Source organism: Magnolia sinica, chromosome 18, assembly GCF_029962835.1.
Source record: "Magnolia sinica isolate HGM2019 chromosome 18, MsV1, whole genome shotgun sequence".
Taxonomy (NCBI): Eukaryota; Viridiplantae; Streptophyta; class Magnoliopsida; order Magnoliales; family Magnoliaceae; genus Magnolia; species Magnolia sinica.
The window spans coordinates 44,253,327-44,273,496 of NC_080590.1; the positions used below are offsets into that span (position 1 = coordinate 44,253,327).

At 38.5% G+C, this 20,170-nt stretch overlaps 1 protein-coding gene across 1 annotated transcript; it reads right to left on the bottom strand.

Annotated features, from left to right (window-relative positions):
- Positions 1-1,869: 1,869 nt before the first annotated feature.
- On the bottom strand, positions 1,870-15,455 carry LOC131233577 ((S)-coclaurine N-methyltransferase-like). Its single transcript, XM_058230345.1, has 8 exons — positions 15,220-15,455; positions 9,190-9,298; positions 4,605-4,829; positions 3,989-4,088; positions 3,788-3,898; positions 3,477-3,566; positions 2,300-2,358; positions 1,870-2,201 (listed from the first exon to the last, which is right to left on the bottom strand). The coding sequence occupies exons 1-8, from the start codon at positions 15,404-15,406 to the stop codon at positions 2,006-2,008; spliced, it is 1,077 nt and encodes a 358-aa protein (XP_058086328.1). The 5' UTR covers positions 15,407-15,455; the 3' UTR covers positions 1,870-2,005.
- Positions 15,456-20,170: the final 4,715 nt, after the last annotated feature.

Consider the following 20,170-nt stretch of genomic DNA (forward strand, 5'->3'; position numbering starts at 1 on the left):
GAGGACATCCGAGCACCATACTAGAGGAGGAGGGCTGAGCCAGTCTCCTTATGATTAGACGGCTATTACATGGGGCTCACTTGGCCGAATTCACATTCCTAGCTACGTTGAAGACCCTATGTGCATGTTCATGCATCTTTGAAGACTCTACATTGAGAAGATGCACGTGGACTGCATATAGCAACTTGATAGCCACATTGGACCCATTGGATTGGGTAGACATGATGATCGGACCGTTGGATCATCATCATCGGACATCTTGATCGTGGACCTTCATAGGCCACCAAATAGTTTAGTTGTTTAGATTGTTTACATGCTTCATTATTTTTAGTATACCTTATATTTGTGTTGAGATTAAGGAATTAGGAACAACTTTTAATTTATTAAACGTCTTTATGTTGAGAATCTTATATGAGAGCGTGTTTTTGTAAAAGGTCTTTTATGAGACTATAAAAGAGAAAGATGGGTATGTGAAACCCTAATGCCATTATTTTGAAAAAAAAAGCTCCGTGTTTTCTTTTCTTCGTGTGATTTAAAGAATAATCCACGTGATTTGGAGCTTGAATGTGGTGTAATTCCATTCCCCATTTAACGGAGTTGCGAGGTCTGCATCTATCATTTTTCTTCTCTCTTCTTGTCTATCCAAAAGAGGTATTTGTTCAAACTTCATCTCTTTTCTTCCCTTCATATCCAAGACCATCCAAATCATATTTTTCTTTAACTTCTCATCATCTAACTTTAACCCCAACTGAAATTAACCATTGATGACCCAAAAAGCCTAGCCAACGACCCACACGTATGAGCCCCAAGGCTAACCACATGGACGAACGCTCAATCCATTGATTTTCCCATGCTTCCCCCATAAAAACCCATTGATTTCCCATCAATAACCCTACCCTAAACCCTAGATCCCCAATTTTCTATTTTTCCCAATTTCTAAAAATCCTAATTCTAAAATTTTCAATTCCCATTAACTTTAATTTTCCAAATTTCAGATTTTTCTCTTTTTAACCCTAAGCATAAACTCTACGAATCTGTCTCTTGAGTGTGGAATGTGCCTATAGTAAATTAGAAGTTCTATCCTTCCATCGAGCCCCAATTTTAAATGATTTATGTGATTCCTTAGCATGCATGCATGTGATTTAGGTTAAATCAGATTTTATTACATATTGTTTACTCTTAATTACTTGGTGGATTAGCATATTTTGTTAATTGAATTACTTTATGGACTCTTTCATAATCTCCACGTTGCATGCTAGTATTAAATTATGTGTCTTGCATCAAATTAATGCAGGGGCATTTTCACACTGGGCTCGAGTGGGGTAGCCTGTGGGATGCGGGGACACAATCGAGGTGGAAGGCTCGTTTATGGTGGGCCCCACCCGTGTGAAGCGGGTGGCTCGTGTGAGGCGGTACCTATGTGATTTGGGGCACACAAGGAGAGTTCCACTGAGGTTCTAACCCATGAGATGTGGGGCCTGAGCTATGAGATAAAGGGATTGATTCGCCATGCTTTATCAGTTCGAGCTTTTAGAGCAACTAATTAATTGTCCTACATCAAATTGGTATCAGAGCGGGATGTCTCATGTTCGAGACTCCTCATCGGGGGTAATTAATGCAGGTACATTTTCACACCGGGCTCAAGTGGGGTAGCTTGTAAGATGCGGGGGGACACACTCGGGGTGGGCGACCCAAGTGAAGCTGGTGGCTCATGTGGGCCCTGGGCTATAAGATAAAAGGATTGATTCGCCATGCTATATCAGTTTGCGCTGCTCATGTGAGGCTGTACTCATGTGATTTGGGGCCGACGGGGGCGGTGAGCGTCGTGTTGAATTACTGCAACCCTAATACAAAAATATTATTTATCAAAGATTATAGTGTCTACAATACGTGTGGACTCTAATGAGGCCAATATGGGCTGGCTCTAATACAATAAATTGCTTATTCAACTGCACTGCCCAGATTATTTAACCAAGTAATACTACCTATTCAACTACTCTCAAATTCATTTCTTCTTAAAGACAACATGAGAACCCATCCATTCTTCCCCATCATTATACAAGAATAACTCGCTTCCGGCCATGCAAGAATTTCGCCAATGGATTATCATTTTCATTGCCTCTTCCTCACTGCCAGTGGAAGACTCCAATATTTTCTTTATCTCATCCATATTAGAGTCCAAGTTCTTCAACCATTCTTCCCTGCAAGAAATGAAATGGAAGTTCAACTGTTAGTAGAGTTGGACAAAATCAAGTCAATGATAAAGCAAGTACGCTTTATTTTCTAAGATTGCGCATACAGGGCGAGTCCAAAATTCTTCCCGTTGAAAATCCAATGGTCGACAACTGACACATCTTCCTGAAAATGATGCAAGCAGTTAAAAAATCTTAGACACAATCCCTTAATATTTGATCCTACAAAGAGAAGTTCATGTTTTGAAAGTTTGACGAATTGATTCAAGAATAATGCTATGGGGATGTGCACTATTATTCGGACATGCGTCCTCTGCTCCACATGTAATTGTATGAAGGCAGTGGGTGAGATATAAATACCTATGGGGCCCATCATGATTTATTATTATTATTATTATTATTATTATTATTATTATTATTATTATTTTGTGAAATCCACTCCATTCATCGTCTGCAACAGATAATTACCCCAGAAATCAGCCCCATAAAAAATTTAAGTGGGCCACACCACAAGGAACAATGGGATGGGATGCACACCATTGAATCTTCCTAGGATCCATTGAAGTCTTGGATAAAGAAAATATTTGGTTTTTCACTTCATGTACTCTCCTTATAAACAGGTTGGATGTCATATATAAACATCACAGTGGGCCCCTGGAAGATTTCAATGGTGGACAGTCTCCATTCCCATGTTTGTCTATGGCGTCACCCACCCAAGTTTTGGATCAACATGATTTTTGGGATTACCTCCTAAAATGTTGTCTAGAGTGATGCACAGATTGGATGTCACATATACACATCATGGTGGGCCCCGTGGAGATTTATATTGTCTGTGCTTAGAGGAGAGGATGTGTTGTAGTTCAGCGAATCACCTCCAAGCGAATTGCAGTAACATTGCTCTTGATTTAAATTTTTTACAAAGTTTGACTTAAAAGATCTTGGAAAACGTTTTCCATCTCCAAATTCTATGAAAAAAATGCAACATAGAAAGGTGTCAAATTAATTTTCAAGGCCTCCAAAGGGAAATGGGTGACCGTTTGGCGGCCGATAAAATTTTTACACATTCAGGTAAATCCATGGAAACTGCACTGCAAACTGAACAACAGTTTTCGTTATAGAATCCACTTTTCCCTTTCCATTTTGAATAGATTTCATTTTTGTTTTCCATATCCATATTTTAGATTCAACAAAAGCAAAGAGGGCAAAGAATAGAAATTCAGACCAAACTAATGGCGCAATTCAAAAAAGGTATAAACTACTTGTAATAGAGTTATGTGGTCTAACCTGGAAATATAGAAGAAGTGAGGCTGATGGCATGATGAATGTCCCGGAAGGGAACATATGGTCCGTGTACCAATCATCTTCATCAATAACCTATAAGAGATGCATGCAAAGGAGGCCAATGAGAATAACATGTGCTGTATCTTATTGCAATAAGCTCAAATTGAGGGCACGAACATGAAGCATGGTAATTTGCTAACAGAAAATGGAAATGAACGACGAAAAAAAATTAAATCAAATTCAAGATAAAAACTAAAATTTGGCAACATGGTGACATTTAAGCCTAGAGCTTGATCGATGACTTGAGAGCATACCTCGTACTCATAAGCTAAGGTTTTATGGCATACATGTTCCACAAAAAGAAGGCTGTCATGGTTCATCCACTCGGCTACTCTTCTTAGAAATACCTCAAAGTTCTTCATGTGCTGTGAAAACAAACGAAGTTTTAAGTACTAGTTCAATCCACATGATTCAAACAATAAGTTTTGATTTTAAGATGAGAGTAGATCACTTACCTCGAGTAATCCAACAACTATTATCCTATCAAATGTAGCCTCCGTTTCGAGCTTTGTTACATCTTCTAATATAACCTCAACATTTGATAGCTGAAGGTTCCTAAGGGATGAAAGTGGAAAGTTATTTGGTGTAACTTCTTCAACAGGATTCTCATTGTATTTAACATGCTTAGAGATTTTTCTCAACAACCATATACTTTTGTATAAGTTGACAATATAAGGTCCTGTCAGGGTGCCACCCTGAAATTGACCAAACTTACTTTTTGCATGATTACTCATATAAAGTCCTCCAAGAGGGCCTTGGATGGATGGTTGTGGTCAACCTAAGTGTATATGGAGTTGATTTTATAGGGATGTATTGTCCGAATAAGAAAGTTGATTTTTTTATTTATTATTATTATTATTATTTTTAAAAAAAAAAAAAAATTATTTTAAAGGTAAGAGTTGATTTTAGAGAGACTGTATTATCTGACTAAGATATTCGTAATGCTACCAGTAGGTCCAATTGCTACTAGTATCATTCAAGAACAATTGTAAGATTCAAACCATGCATAACAATATGAGATTTACATATATAATACAAGGAATCCACTTTAATACCACTTAAAAGTCTTACTTGCATTGCTCCTCTATGTAGTCTTTCTGAGAGATAGAGTTGGTAACAGCTGTAACATGGCAATTTTTATACTTCCGAGCAACATGTAAAGTAAATGGTCCTTGTCCACAACCAAGATCAAGGATGGTTTGACCATCTTGTATTTGTGCCCTTTCACAGCATAGATCAAGCATTGCGATCTCAGCCTCATCCAGTGTCACCGATTCACCCTTAAAGTAACAGGAACTGCATAAGTTTGAATATAAAATCTGGTTTAGTTTAAGCGAAGGTTAGACAAAACAAAATAACAGAGCTTTTCTAATAAGCCCATTCACACCATGCATGTATAGGTATGAGATTCAATTCATCCATCAAAAGGGTACCAAAATGTAGATGTCCTATGCCGAGATTCAAGGCGATCCATTAATTTGGTGGGCCACAGAAACTTGGCCGACTATTTTCTAACTCACCCACCTATTTCTAACACTAAACGACCTACTGAGTGGACTGACTTTATTTCTGGTAGAGAATGTCCAAGCGCTCAAACCTATATAGATGGCCTTTTACAGGCGTGGGATTAGCAAAGCTCCAAACTAATAAATATTATGGATTGAAATCAACCAAATTTATTGTTACTTCCGGCTTCTAGACTAAAATGAGAACATCTAGGAGCAATTTATCAATAGCATTTCATGAAGTTCGGATGGAAATGAAGATTTTAAGCAATAATACATGCTCATATTATTGCCAATTAATAATAACATTTATTATACAAAATATACAAGTTCAAGTCCCATGGTTAAGCCAAAAATAAAATGTACATTGCAAAAGAAGAACCGTCCTTCTACTAAACAATACCAATTTACCTAAAACCAGTCTTGATAATGAACGTGTTCTATTAATTTCAGAATTCAACCCAGAGAAATGATCACCCAGCCAACTTTTTTGGTGATTATCATGGTGTGACCCAACCTTTTTCAAAGATCGGATATTCTAGATATGTGACATGTTGGCCGAAAAGAAATGGTCATGTGTAAAAGTTCACATGAGCATTCATATACAACTGCTGTATGCGATCGTTTCTCTATGATCAATAATTGAATTCCATACTTGTTTGGCAAACCAAATTCTATACTTGGCAAAAAAAAAATAAAAAATGAAGCTTGAGCTAGGAAGTACACTTCAATGCCACATTTCCTCCATTAACCATGATGAAACTTACAATTATACATAGACTTCAAAGCCTAGACGAAGGCTATCATCCTCCCTATTTCTTGTTTCCTCTAATGAGAGTTCAATACGGTAACTGTGGCCATAACGGCCACTGTCTTTTTCTTTTTTTAAATGGCTACTGCCATTACCATTATGATGCTTGAAAAAAAAAAGGTCTCAGACCCATAACTGGCCATTATGGCCCCATAATGCATAACTGTTCTCACCATTACTGTTACATAATGGCTGTCACATAACTGTTTTTGAAGACCTTGAATGTGAACATGATTAAGCACGTTCCTATGAAACATACAAGAAGTGACTAAAATGTAAGTGATTTTCTTGAGAATAAAATTAATTTATTTCACAAGTCACTATGAATTTTCCTGAAGCTGGAGGATAACTCTAATAAGGGAGTGTTTGGGTGCCACTTGATAATAATTTTTCCCCTTTTTTTTTTTTTCTTTGAAAGCACTTGGTTACTAGGATTTACACTCTAATATATATGGTTGGTTAAATTCATGTAGAACATTATGATTGGTTGGTTTTCTCTATTAAAAAAAGCTCTCTAAGTAAAGAGAGTGAAAGTTGGATTTTTTTTTTTTTTCCTGAAATTTTCTAGCACTTTATGTGTGATTGTGAGACTGAGATCCTTCTACTCCAGCCACTCGCAGAAGTCCCAGTTTCCAGGTTTTTGTACGCCCTTTTGCTGAGCTGCTCTCAATGTGTCGAAATCCAGTCCAAACACTTCTGATTCATCACCTAGTTACTTGCAAATCACGAAGTTCATTTATCATCGATGATTACCACCATTGATGTTTGTCATCATCGCAAAAAGCCCATGTGTGTCTCATCAACAATATAAGGCAGCCATCATCATCAAGCGCTCGTTGGGAAGTCGCAAAATAATTCACACCATCTCTCACTTCTATTACCAACTTCAAGAACTAAATGTCACAATACTTCATGGGAGCATGGACATGTCATGGCACTTCGACATGAAGGTATGAATCATACACACATGCCAAACATTAACACCTGTGTGGGAGGTGGTAAATCACTTCCACCCAAATTCATTTAACATTGCAAGAGGGCTGTTTTGGCAGGTCTTTGGCAGATTTCAAATTACTAATTTTAAGGTGGCACCCAAACATTCCATCAGATTTTGACAAACAATTCCACTTTAGAAGTAACCATGATCATTGTAAACTCAGAAGTAGGGAAGCAGGTAGGTATCACTAGGAATTGGGCAGCAGGGGTGATGAAGACCAGGTGTTTTGGAACCTAGCCAAATGCCTCGTGAAATCAGAGGTAAGGCGTGTTGTTGATGTCTTAAATCTGTAAACAACAGTGTCAGTCTATGCCATCAAAGTGCCATCGAAGTCCCATTGGAAAAATTCGGAAAATCCATGTTTTGTTGCTGGAATGTTCTGGTGTTTCCACTCGATGTCATTGAAGGTGTTCGATGCCATCGACAGATCGTCGATGCCATCAAAGGTCCCATCGAGCGTGCATGCAGAATTGTGTAAGTGCGGGATTTGTTTCTGCGTGCTTCTGTTGTTCCCCAATAAGGCGGTGATGGAAAGGGCATGTATTTGAAATCTAACTTTCCTTCTGGCCCTGGATGTATGTTTGTGTAATCTAAGGGTACGTTGTCTTTTTTTTTTTTTTTTTTTTTTGTGCAAGCAAGTGCAACTTTTTTTTCTTCTTTTCTTCTCTTTTTTTTGCCTATTGGTATTGTAGCTGTGGAAATGTATAGGAGTTCGTTGTTCCTTGTTGCAAGAGGTTAGGTTGTTGTGCCCCTTCCATGGATGTTTTACATAATCAATTCACTATTGGAAAAAAAAAGAAGAAAAATATGAGAAGAAATCATGATCAATTGAGCGTAATGCTTTCTTAAGGGAGGAATCTTTATCTTTTCATTCCTATTTTTAAATTTAACTCGTTTAGGATGACAACCAAACAACTCCTCCCAATTTTGACAAAGAATTCCACTGGTAGAAGAAAGCATGATCAATCAAGGGTCAATCTCCTTTTAGGACACAAGGAATCCATAGGTGACGATTGGATGAAAAAAATCTCCTAAGCAACCGGATTGGAGGAAAAAAATCATTGTTCTCGGTAGGTAGACCATAGGTGAGTGGATTGGAGGAAAGAGAGAATTCGAATCTTGATAATGTAAAATACTAACATTCATGACTGATTAATCCTATCCCTCGAACTTCATGTTGTAATTTCAAAATCCTTCAAAGAACAATTTGAACACAAGTCCATTCTTCTTCTTTCTTTTTTTTTTTCTTTTTTTAAATTTTTTTTTTTTAATTTAATTTAATTTTTTTAAAAAAAATCTTGGTCGTTCATGAAATCCTATTGTTGTCTCTTCTAACATAATGACAGTGTTTTGGGCTATTTGGGGGGGCGAGAAATGGGTGTTTCTTTAGAAATGTTCGGGTGGGGGCTGAGGAGGTGATTAGAAAAGTAAATCTTTTTATGGAGTGTTGGGCTATTAATGTAAAGGTTATTTCAGTCACTCTTCCTGCTTGATTTACTCTGTTTGGCAGTGTATTCTTTGCTTGTTTCTCGCCAGCATCTCTAATAAAGTCATTGTTATCTCTCAAAAAGAAAAAAGAAAAAAAAAACTTCCTAAATTGATTCATTTTTTTACAAAAAACTGATCACATTTTAGTTTAGAATCATTTCTTGACATCTCTTTCCCATAAAATTGCATAAAATAATCAAATTTGCCATTTTTGTAGGCACAACACTAGATTGATGTTTGTGTGTGTGTGTGTGTGTCCATATGAAATGGGGAACCTATGTGTCATGTCCATTGGCCTTACCAATTCCAAGTTCTTCAAACAATTATTCTGCTCCCACAGAAACAGACACCAGTCACCCTTTTTCCTGATTTAGTCTGCTGTTAAAGGTATATGGGGTCGATCATCCAACATTGCTGGTTGAAGATCGATGAAAGAGGTTTGAGCTTCATTCTATCCTCGGACAAGACACGCCAAAAAACTCTCCCAAGTTGGAAGATCCTAACCATCAAATCTTTTCTTCGTCGAACATGGACTGTTGGTGCATTTCTTCCTAACCATGTATTTTCATGCCAACAATGGAAACTCTAGAGTCTACCAAAATGAAGAGACTTTTTGGACATAGTTCATCCTCTATGGGGACTATCAGATTAATGGCTTGGACAAACCAACCATTGGCCCCACATATTCAGATTAAGTATAAACAGGTAAGTTCCCCATTTATTTATTGAACAAGCTTTTGACATGAACAAGCTTTCTACAATGCTTGTACTAGTTAACAAATTAACAATAAGTGAATGGCGCAAATAAATATAAAATAAAATGATAGTATGGATGGAGAAAAGCCAAAAATATACCTCTCCTTGAGGGCCTTTCCGAAGACTAACTTGAGGAAAGCCATGGGTATCTCATACAACTTGGCGTCTAGTGCTTCAATCTCCTTTGCCATTTTCATTGTTTTTAGAGCTGGCAATGAGAAGTCCTAAAGAGTTAAATTCCAATTAATAAGAAAAACAACTATTCTACTCTGCCAAATCTTGGTTTATAATGTTTGATAGATCAGGAAATTCATTAGGTGTGCTACTTGGCAAGTATTTAGCTTAAAACACAAACTGGTCTACAGGTCAGGTGGGCCACATATGTTACAGATATATTAATTTCCTGATTTAATAAGGTAAGAATATTGTATGTTGAACGTGGAGCATCAGCTATCCATTTCTATGGTTTCACTCGAGGTGCTCCGTATCCGTTACAATACGGCTATAAAGGCTGGTACGTATGGGTAACGACCATGACCATTACGCGATACATGGGTGAAATGGGTTAGTTGGTTTTTTGGGACCATATCAGCGTTTATGGGGCATAACAACCTTACCCCCGTAGTGCTAAAAAAACAGCCACTTGTTTTTCTATTTAAATCTATTTTTCCCCTCATTTTCTACTTTTCTCATTCAAAAAACCTTTCCTAAATCATCTATAGCAGATTTTGACTACTCTTACTATAGTTTTTAGGATTAAAACTATAGATTGAAACAATTTAGACAAATAAAGGCTCAAAGGCCATTTAAAAAAAAAAATAATAAAAAAAAATAAAAAGTTGATATTTATTCCTTTTTTCTCCGATTTCTAGTTCTAATACTTATTATAATGTGTAAACATTAAAGACATGTAACAATGTTCATAAATTCACCGGACAACATAATACAACACTCTCACTAGATAGTGGACCATTATGCCCAGGGGAAATTCGCTCCATCATTCGGTTTCTCAATATCACAATAGGACATGAATCCAAAAACCAGGCAAATCCAAAACTCAGGTGGGCCACATGACGGGAAAGAATGATAACAAAAACGTCCACCGTTGAAACCTTCTTAGAAATGACCATGTACTTACATGCCATCCAATCTGTTCATAAGGTTACTAACACTGAGAGAAATTGTAATCACAAATATAATTGTATCTAAAACTTCTATGGCCCCAACAAAGTTTCTAATGGTGAGAGTTCAATTCCCACTATTTCCTGCCGTGTGGCCCACCTGAGTTTTGGATCTGTATTATTATTATTATTTTTTAATCCTGTCCTATCGTGAGCTTGAGAAACTAATGCACGGAGTGGATTTCTCACGGGCATCTCTGTGGGCCCCACGTAACTTCCGACCACGGGAATTTTCTATGGCTAGGGACCTCCAACTCCACTTGGCACAAGTCAACATTTATTTATATATTACTTTCACTTATTAAATATAAGAGGGAAATTGACCGTACTCGCCTCGAAATTTGGGCAAATTACCTAGAATGCTACAACACTCCATATATTCCCAGAAGGGCCTTCTGACATGCTTCCGAAAATTACTTGGACCAAAATGCCCTTGTCCTTGTTTCAGTAGTTGTACAGTTTTCTAGGAAAGAAGAAGTCATATTTAATACCAAAAAAGTGATGTGTACAGAACCCTTTTTTGTGTGCGGGCAAGGACCAAGCTTGTGGGGTCCACATTAATGTATGCGTATAATCCATGCCGCCCATCCTTTTTGCTGTGTCATTTTAGGGCTAGGGCCCAGATATTAGCCTGATCCAGAGCCTGTGTGGGTCACATAATAGAAAATAATGGTGACAATGGAACCCACTGTTGAAACTTTTCAGGCTCATTATGATGTTTGTTAGAAGTGGACACTGCCCAAGTGAGGACTTTTTTAGGCCCAAGCGGAGCAGGCCGACAAGGTGGATGGAATGGATCACCCCATTGTGGGCCTTAAGATATGGTACCAATGGTTTGGTAGAAAAGGACGTGAACACGTTCAAAACCACGACCTATACAACATGACAACCATGACCCATATAACATGGCAACTACGACCCATGCAAACCATGACCCAAATGGGCCCACACTGATGTATGTGTATAATCCATTCCGCCCATCCTTTTTGTCGTGTCATTTTAGAGTTAGGGCCCAAATATCAGCCCAATCCAGTGCTTTTATGGCCCACAAAATAGAAAATAATGGTGACTGTTGAAAGTTTCCAGGCTCACTGTGATATTTGTTAGAAGTGGACATTGCCTAAGTTAGGACTTTTTGGGCCCACGCCGAGCTGGCCGATAAGGTGGATGGATCGGATCACCCCTTCGTGGGCCTTAAGCTATGGTACCAATGGTTTGTTAGAAAAGGAATTGAATACGTTGAAAACCACGATCCATACAACATGACAACCACGACCCATATAACATGGCAACTACGACCCAAATGGGCCGCAGTTGTATGGATCGTAGTTGTCATGTTATATGGGTCTTAATTGTCCTGTTATATGAGTCTCAGTTGTATGGATCGCAGTTGTCCTGTTATATGGGTCGCAGTTATCCTGTTATATGGGTCGCGGTCGCAGTTGTCCTATTATATGGGTCTCAGTTGTATGGATCGCAGTTATCCTGTTATATGGGTCGTAATTATCCTGTTATATGGGTCGCGGTCGCAGTTGTCCTGTTATATGGGTCTTAGTTGTCTTGTTATATGGGTTTCCTTCGTATGGATCGCAGTTATCTTGTTATATGGGTCGTAGTTATCCTGTTATATGGGTCGCGGTCACAATTGTTCTGTTATTTAGGTCTTAGTTGTCCTGTTATATGGGTCTCAGTTGCATGGATCGCAGTTGTCTTGTTATATGGGTCGCAGTTATCCTGTTATATGGGTCGTGGTCTTAGTTGTCCTGTTATTTGGGTCTTAGTTGTCCTGTTATATAGGTCTCAGTTGCATGGATCGCAGTTGTCCTATTATATGGGTCGCAGTTATCCTGTTATATGGGTCACAGTCGCAGTTGTCCTATTATTTGGGTCTTAGTTGTCCTGTTATATGGGTCTCAGTTGTATGGATCGCAGTTGTCCTGTTATATGGGTCGCGGTCGCAGTTGTCCTGTTATATGAGTCTCAGTTGTATGGATTGCAGTTGTCCTGTTATATGGGTCGCAATTATCCTGTTATATGGGTCGCGGTCGCAGTTGTCCTGTTATATGGGTCGTGGTTATCATGTTATATATGGCCCCATAATGGGGTGATCTGATCCATCCACCTTGTTGGTTAGCTTGCCGTGGGCTAAAAAAGTCCAGACTTGGTCCCACATTGATGTATGTGTATAATCCATGCTGCCCATCGTTCTTGCCATGTCATTTTAGGGCTAGGGGCCAAATATCAGCTTGATCCAGTGCTTGTGTGGCCCGCATAATAGAAAATAATGGTGACTATTGAAACATCAATGGATTAGATGTGGGCCCAAGTCAGGGCTTTTAGAAAATAATGGTGACTGTTGAAACATCAATAATGGTGACTTAGGCATTGTCCACTTATAACAAGCATCAATGTGGGCCCAAGTTAGGACTTTTTGGGCCCACGACAAGCTGACCAACAAAGTGGATGGATCAGATCACCCCATTGTGGGCCATATATAACATGGTAACAACGACCCATGACAACCATGACCCATATAACAGGACAACTGCGACCACGATACATATAACAGGAGAACTGCGTTCCATACAATTGAGACCCATATAATAGGACAACTAAGACCCAAATAATAGGACAACTGCGACCGTGACCCATATAACAGGACAACTGCGATCCATGCAACTGAGACCTATATAACAGGACAACTAAGACCCAAATAACAGGACAACTGCGACCGCGACCCATATAATAGGACAATTGCGATCCATGCAGCTGAGACCCATATAACAGGACAACTAAGACCTAAATAATAGGACAACTGTGACCGCGACCCACACAACAGGATAACTACAACCCATATAATAGGATAACTGCAATTTATACAACTGAGACCCATATAATAGGACAACTGTGACCGCAACCCATATAACAGGATAACTGCGACCCATATAACAGGACAACTGCGATCCATACAACTGAGACCCATATAACAGGAAAACTAAGACCCATATAACAGGACAACTGCAACCGCGACCCATATAACCGGAGAACTGCGATCCATACAACTGAGACCCATATAACAGGAAAACTAAGACTCATATAACAGGACAACTGCAACCGCAACCCATATAACAGGATAACTATGATCCATATAACAGGACAACTGCGATCCATACAACTGAGACCCATATAACAGGATAACTAAGACCCATATAACATGACAACTATGATCCATACAACTGCGGCCCATTTGGTTCGTAGTTGCCATGTTATATGGGTCGTGGTTTTCATGTTATATGGATCATAGTTTTCAACGTGTTCAATTCCTTTTCTACCGAACCATTGGTACCATAGGTTAAGGCCCACAAAGGGGTGATCCGATCCATCCACCTTATCGGCCAGCTCGGCGTGGGCCCAAAAAGTCCTAACTTGGGCAATGTCCACTTCTAACAAACATCACAGTGAGCCTGGAAACTTTCAATAGTCACCATTATTTTCTATTTTGTGGGTCATAAAAGCACTGGATCGGGCTGGACCCTAGCCCTAAAATGACACGACAAAAAGAATGGGTGGAATGGATTATACACATACATTAGTGTGGGCCCATTTGGGTCGTGGTTTGCATGGGTTGTAGTTACCATGTTATATGGGTTGTGGTTGTCATGTTGTATGGATCATGGTTTTGAACGTGTTCATGTCCTTTTCTACCAAACCATTGGTACCATAGCTTAAGACCCACAATGGGGTGATCCATTCCGTCCACCTTGTCGGCCTGCTCCGTTTGGGCCTAAAAAAGTCCTCACTTGGGCAGTGTCCACTTCTAACAAACATCACAGTAAGTCTGAAAAGTTTCAACAGTGGCTTCCATTGTCACCATTATTTTCTATTATGTGACTCACACAAGCTTTGGATCAGGCTGATATCTGGGCCATAGCCCTAAAATGACACGTCAAAAAGGATGGGTGGTATGGATTATACACATACATCAATGTGGGCCCCACGAGCTTGGTCCTTGCTTGCACACAAAAAAGAATTATGTACATATCACTTTTTTGGCATTAAATACGACGTAACTTTTTCTTCCCTGGAAAACGTACAGGTCCTGAACCAAGGTCATGGGCATTTTCGTCCGAAACAAACTCCAAAAGCTGTCAAAAAGCCCTTATGGGAATATATGGAGTGTTGTAGCGTTCTAGGTAATTTGCCCAAACTTCGAGGCCAGCACGGTCAATTTCCCAATATAAGACCATACTGAAAAAGCACAGGAAAACGGACACGGATTTCCTGCAAAGCCTTTATCAAGAAGTCAATGAGCTGCAATGCTAGGTGGGGCCTACCGTGATGTTTATGAGAAATCGACACCGTCCATCCGTTTTGAGAGCTCATTTTAGCTCATGCAACAAAAAATTGAGGTGGATCCAAAATTCAAGTGGGCCATAGGAGAGGGAAAACCGTGGAAAGAGTTTCCATCGTTGAAAACTCCCTGGCATATATCTTGATGTTTATATGCCATCCAAACCGTTTACAAGGCCATTACCACATGGATGAATTAAAAAACCCAAAATTTTGCCTAATATGAAACTTTGTGGCCATACTTATGTTTCAAACGGTGGTCACTGAATCCCCATTGTTTCCTCCCATGCGGCCCGCTTGAGTTTTGGATCCACCTCATTTTTGGTTGCATGGCCTAAAATGATCTCTCAAAACGGATTCACGGTGTGGATTTCTCATAAACATCAAGGTGGGCCCCATTTAGCATCCCAGCGCAGGAACTGAAATCCGTGTCCCGGGAAAACTAGTACGAGTTATTGGGAAACTCCCCCGAGTGACTGAGTCGACTCATCATGGCTGGGTTTCGAGTTGATACCAGTTTTCATGTTTTAAACTATGGGGCCCACCATAATGAAAATGGCTATACACGAAAAGAATGGACGGTCCAGATGAAACTCACACTTAACCAAATCAAGAACTTGGGCTAGCTGCTCCTCATAAGTACGTTTGTAACCCCATTTGAGACGTCTTGCTACTTCGACTCTGACCAGCCTCCTGACCTCCTCATCTGGTACAAGCCCTTTCCCCAGCCGCTTCAGCAGCTCTTCAGCGGCTGCCGATTTGGGTTGCTTACCCTCTCCACCCATTGAACGGTTGAGATATGTTGAGAGAGAGAGAGAGAGTGCGCGCGCAACCGGCTGCTACTTTAAGATCATCTATATAGAGTTCGTTCCTTTTGGGAGATGGTGACAACTGAAGCAGATTTCGTCCAGCCCCGCTGGATGTAAATCGGTGCATGCAAGGGTATGTGGGACCCACAGAGACGTATTGGATTTATCCACTCTGTTCATCCACTTTTTCAGATCATTTGAGGGAATCATGCCAAAAATTAGGCATATTCAAAGCTCAAGTAGACCACACCACAGGAAGAAGAGTAATAATGATGATCACCGTAGAAATCTTCCTATAACCCAACATGATTTTTATTTTCCATCCAACATGTTTCATAAGGTCACATAGACCTGGATTAAGGGAAAAAAAAAATTCATCCTATCCAAAATTTCAGTGGCCCTCAAGAATTTTGTAACGGTAGGCGTTCAATTCCCACCGTCATGTCCACTTGAGCCTCAGATCTGCTTCAGTTTTGGGCTCCTACCTTTAAATGATATGAAATAATGGATGAACGGCGTGGATAAATCCCGTACACTGCGGTGGACCCCAAAAAACCTTCCCTGGACCGGAAGCGGATTGGTTGGTGTACCACACACCAGCCAATCTACCAGCCAATCCGCTTCCCGTGAACCAATTCCGTCCTGTCCCCGTGAAAAGCAGTGAAAAATAAAAAACTGCCGAGATGTTGAAAATATGGGAATCTTATCACGATCGTATTTTTTAATTCAGAATTTCACATTAATATAATGAATCTCGCTCATCTTTGTACAATGATTGTTGTCTCCATCTGACCACGGGATATGCTCCTCCAGTCACGAGGAATTTGATTGATAACAGGAATGGGGTGTCATGATTGAGGCTAAGAGAGAATTAAGCTACAATGTTGTCCTTACTAATGATTAAATCAATTTGCAAGAGGATTACAACAAATCCGCTTCCAAGATATAATAAGTCTATTCTCCAAGATTGAAAAAATATGGGTTTCGGCCTGTAAAACTAAAAAACCGCACTCCGAACGCACTTTTACAGCATATACTCCTGACTTCTATATTATTATAATTTACCCCCTGAAAACTGATTGTAATTTACTGTCCGAAAAACTGTTTGCAGTTTAGCGCCTAAAAATTGTAACTTTCCAAAAACCATCTAAAAACAAAAATGGGGAAGAAGAAGAAGATGGAGAAGAGATTGTTGGAATTGTGATTTTGAATTGATCCAAAGATGGTTTATATAAAATCACAAGAGATGCTTAAAACCATTTCATGAAAAGTCATCTTCTTCCATGGTGTTTTTTTTAACAATGGTGGTTCCTTTTCAACAATGGCATTCCTCCGTTGCAAATCTAAATGATGTTCCCTTTACTAAGAGATACCACCATTTACAAATGAATGGTCACCGATAATCACCAAAAGTTACAATCTTTTTCCCAATTTCTTTTATAAATTAAAATTTATTTTCTTTTTATTTTGAAAAAACCCAACAATCCTCTGTTATTTTTAAAATACAGAGGTAAGGGTATGTAAGGAAAATATATGCATAGAAAAATATATTTTATGAACTTGAACCCTCACTTAGTGTAAACAAATCAAAGTTTAATCAGAATCCTTAATGACTATGGCCTTGAACTAAGTATTCTATATGACGGAACTGGACATGTTACACACACATATATTTCAATTGCCATATATTCTAAAATTATAACACATTTACAACCTTGTGCTCTGTTCTGGATTCATGAGTTCATGAGAGTAACCAAAACTCTTGAATATCAGGAAGCAGCCCCACTTTAAATACTTATATAGGTGAGTCCTTATAAATGGCCATGTAATTAGAGCTTCCTTGAAAGGACTTATTAAGAGCAAACTCATCCTCCTTTTTATCATTATAGGTACCCAGCATTATACATATATCCAGGAATGAGACATAAAAAACGTACAGTACTGCTTTATACATTTCCTGTGAGATACTTTGCCCATTGAACTTATTAACTTAGGTTAGGTTTCCCTCATCTGATGTCTATGAAATTGACTTAAGTTCCATTCCTTTTGATGTTCTACTGACAACATCCCTTGCAGTCCCTTGGTGAACGGGTCCGCTAGATTCTAGATAGATTATACATACCGTATTGTTATAACACCGTCACCAAGTAGTTGCAGCATAAAATTATGCCTTAGACTGATATGTCTGGATTTTCCATTATAAGTCTTGTTATATGCCTGTGATAGTGTCGCTTCACTATCACAGTATATATAGACTGGTGGTAAAGGCCTTACTAATAATGGTATTTCTAATAACAGGTTACTTAACCATTCTGTCTCTTTACTACTAGTTGTTAAAGATATGAATTCAGATTCTATGGTAAAGTGAGATATGCAAGTTTGCTTCTTGGATCCCCAAGAAATAACAACTCCTCCAAGTGTAAAAATCTATCCACTGGTAGACTTGAATTCATTAGAATCAGTGACCCAACTTGCATCATTATACCCTTCAAGTACACTAAGGTAACCAGAAAAATGTCAACTATAATTAATTGTTTTTCTCAAGCATTTGAGTACACTAAAGACAACATTTCAATGATCTAAACTTGGATTACTTGTAAATGTACTCAATTTACCTACTACAAAAGCAATATCAGGTCGAGTAGAAATCATATTATATAAAAGACTGCCAATCACATTGGAATACTTTAACTGAGATACACTACGACCTTCATTTTTAATTAACTTGATATTAGAATCAAAAGGCGCAGAAACTGGGTTCTTATCATAATGATCAAACTTTTTAAGTATCTTTTCAACATAATGTGATTGAGATAGAATTATACCATCGTTGTTTCTTAATTACTTGATACCTAAAATTACATTAGTTTCACCCATATCCTTCATGTCAAAACTAAATGATAAGAATTTTTTAGTGTTATTTAAAACTTCTAAATATGCACCAAAGATGAACATATCATTTACATAAAGACATATAATTACTTATTTATTATCAGAAAATTTTGAATATACACATTTATCAGATTCATTAATCTTAAAGCCATATGAGGTGATTACTTTATCGAATTTTTCATGTCATTGCTTAGGTGCTTATTTAAGTCCATATAGTGACCTGATCAATTTACACACTTTGTTTTCCTGTCCTGGAAATATAAATCTTTCTGATTGCTCCATATAAATCTCTTCATCGAGGTCACCATTAAAAAAAGTTATCTTTATATCCATCTGATGGATTTCTAACTTGTGGATGGATGCTAGAACAACTAAAACTCGGATGGTTGATATCCTTGTTACTGGAGTATAGGTATCGAAAAAATCAATATCTTCTTTTTGTGTAAATTCTTTAGCCACTAATCTGGCTTTAAACCTTTTTATAGTTCTATCTGGTCTTAGTTTTCTTTTGAAAATTAATTTACAGCTTATTGGTTTTGATCATGGGGGTAGATCCATAAGTTTCCATGTTCCATTTTGCAATATAGAATCTATCTAATCGTTTATAGCTTCTTTCCAAAAAGAAGCATCTTGAGATATAAGGGCATTATCTATTCTTATTGGATCATTTTCTATGTAACATACCAACATGGTTTCTTTTGTTATGTTATCTTTATCTCCTTTTATTAGCAGAACGTAAAAATCGGGTCTAAAAGATGTACCTGTTCTGATCCTCTTCGTCCTTTAGGTTCTATGTCAACTTTATCGAGACTGTTGATATTTAGAGGTATTTGATAACTACTGCTGTCACGCTCCAAACCCGGGAATCAGATTCACAGGAATTCCGATCACCGAATCCGATGCCGATAGCCTCTGTAGTATCCCATTCTCGGCTCCCAGCACTCATATGCCAGATTCCGATCCTGGGATCGTATAAGGAGGGTTTTCAACATGAATTTGTCTCATAAGAAACATAACCACAAGTATACCCAAATCATAAGAATAACATCATCACCACATATCCACTAATATAATCATTTGAGTACAATACTGAAAATGAAATACATGTGTCAAAATCAAAGCTCCAGAAGTCAGTTACATACTTCAAGCTCCACGCTGTTACAACCTAACATCACCTGCACGCATCTATCGTGCATAAGCTCATAGAAAGCTTAGAAGGTGGTGTAAGTGTGTGCACAAGGTAAGTGCCAAGTATTCAATATAATGCCATAATCCTACAATATCAAAAATACTGGTAAGATCATGAAACATACGATATCAGAGTAATGCAGAAACATACTGATAGGCCCATAAATACCATCAGCCTTATACAGGCTATGCGATGTAGAAATATAATAAAAACAATATCATATACTGATGAAACAATATGGATTAGCAACCCAAATATCAGATGCCGATGATGCAATGCAATATGTAAATCCTAATGAGTCCACGAATATCGTCAGCCATATAAATGCAGAAACGTAGCAACCCAAAATGCTAAATGCCTCGGATGCTATGCAATATACGGTGTGAATGAAATGACCAAGCTGGGGTGAAGTCGGGATGATAGTACGTAGTATCGTAGGCTATGGGGTCCATCACAAAGGACTTCTATCCAAACCAGTCCCATACCTAAATTTAGATAGCCAGACTCAATGTAGTAGACTCCTGATCTCAAGTTAGTCGCGCGCCCAACCGAAATCCTTGCCATTACAAAGGTACACGACAATTAGTTGCGCACCACTAACCCGAGTGGATAGTGAATGAATGAATGAATATGCAACTTCTACTCGATAAGTCCACATA

Coding starts and splice junctions, on each gene's coding strand:
- LOC131233577 (XM_058230345.1), bottom strand. CDS start 15,406: ATGGGTGGAGAGGGTAAGCAACCCAAATCGGCAGCCGCTGAAGAGCTG. Junction 3,899..3,988: donor TAGTTGTTGGATTACTCGAG/GTAAGTGATCTA, acceptor TTGTTTTCACAG/CACATGAAGAACTTTGAGGT. Junction 2,359..3,476: donor CACTTCTTCTATATTTCCAG/GTTAGACCACAT, acceptor CATCATTTTCAG/GAAGATGTGTCAGTTGTCGA.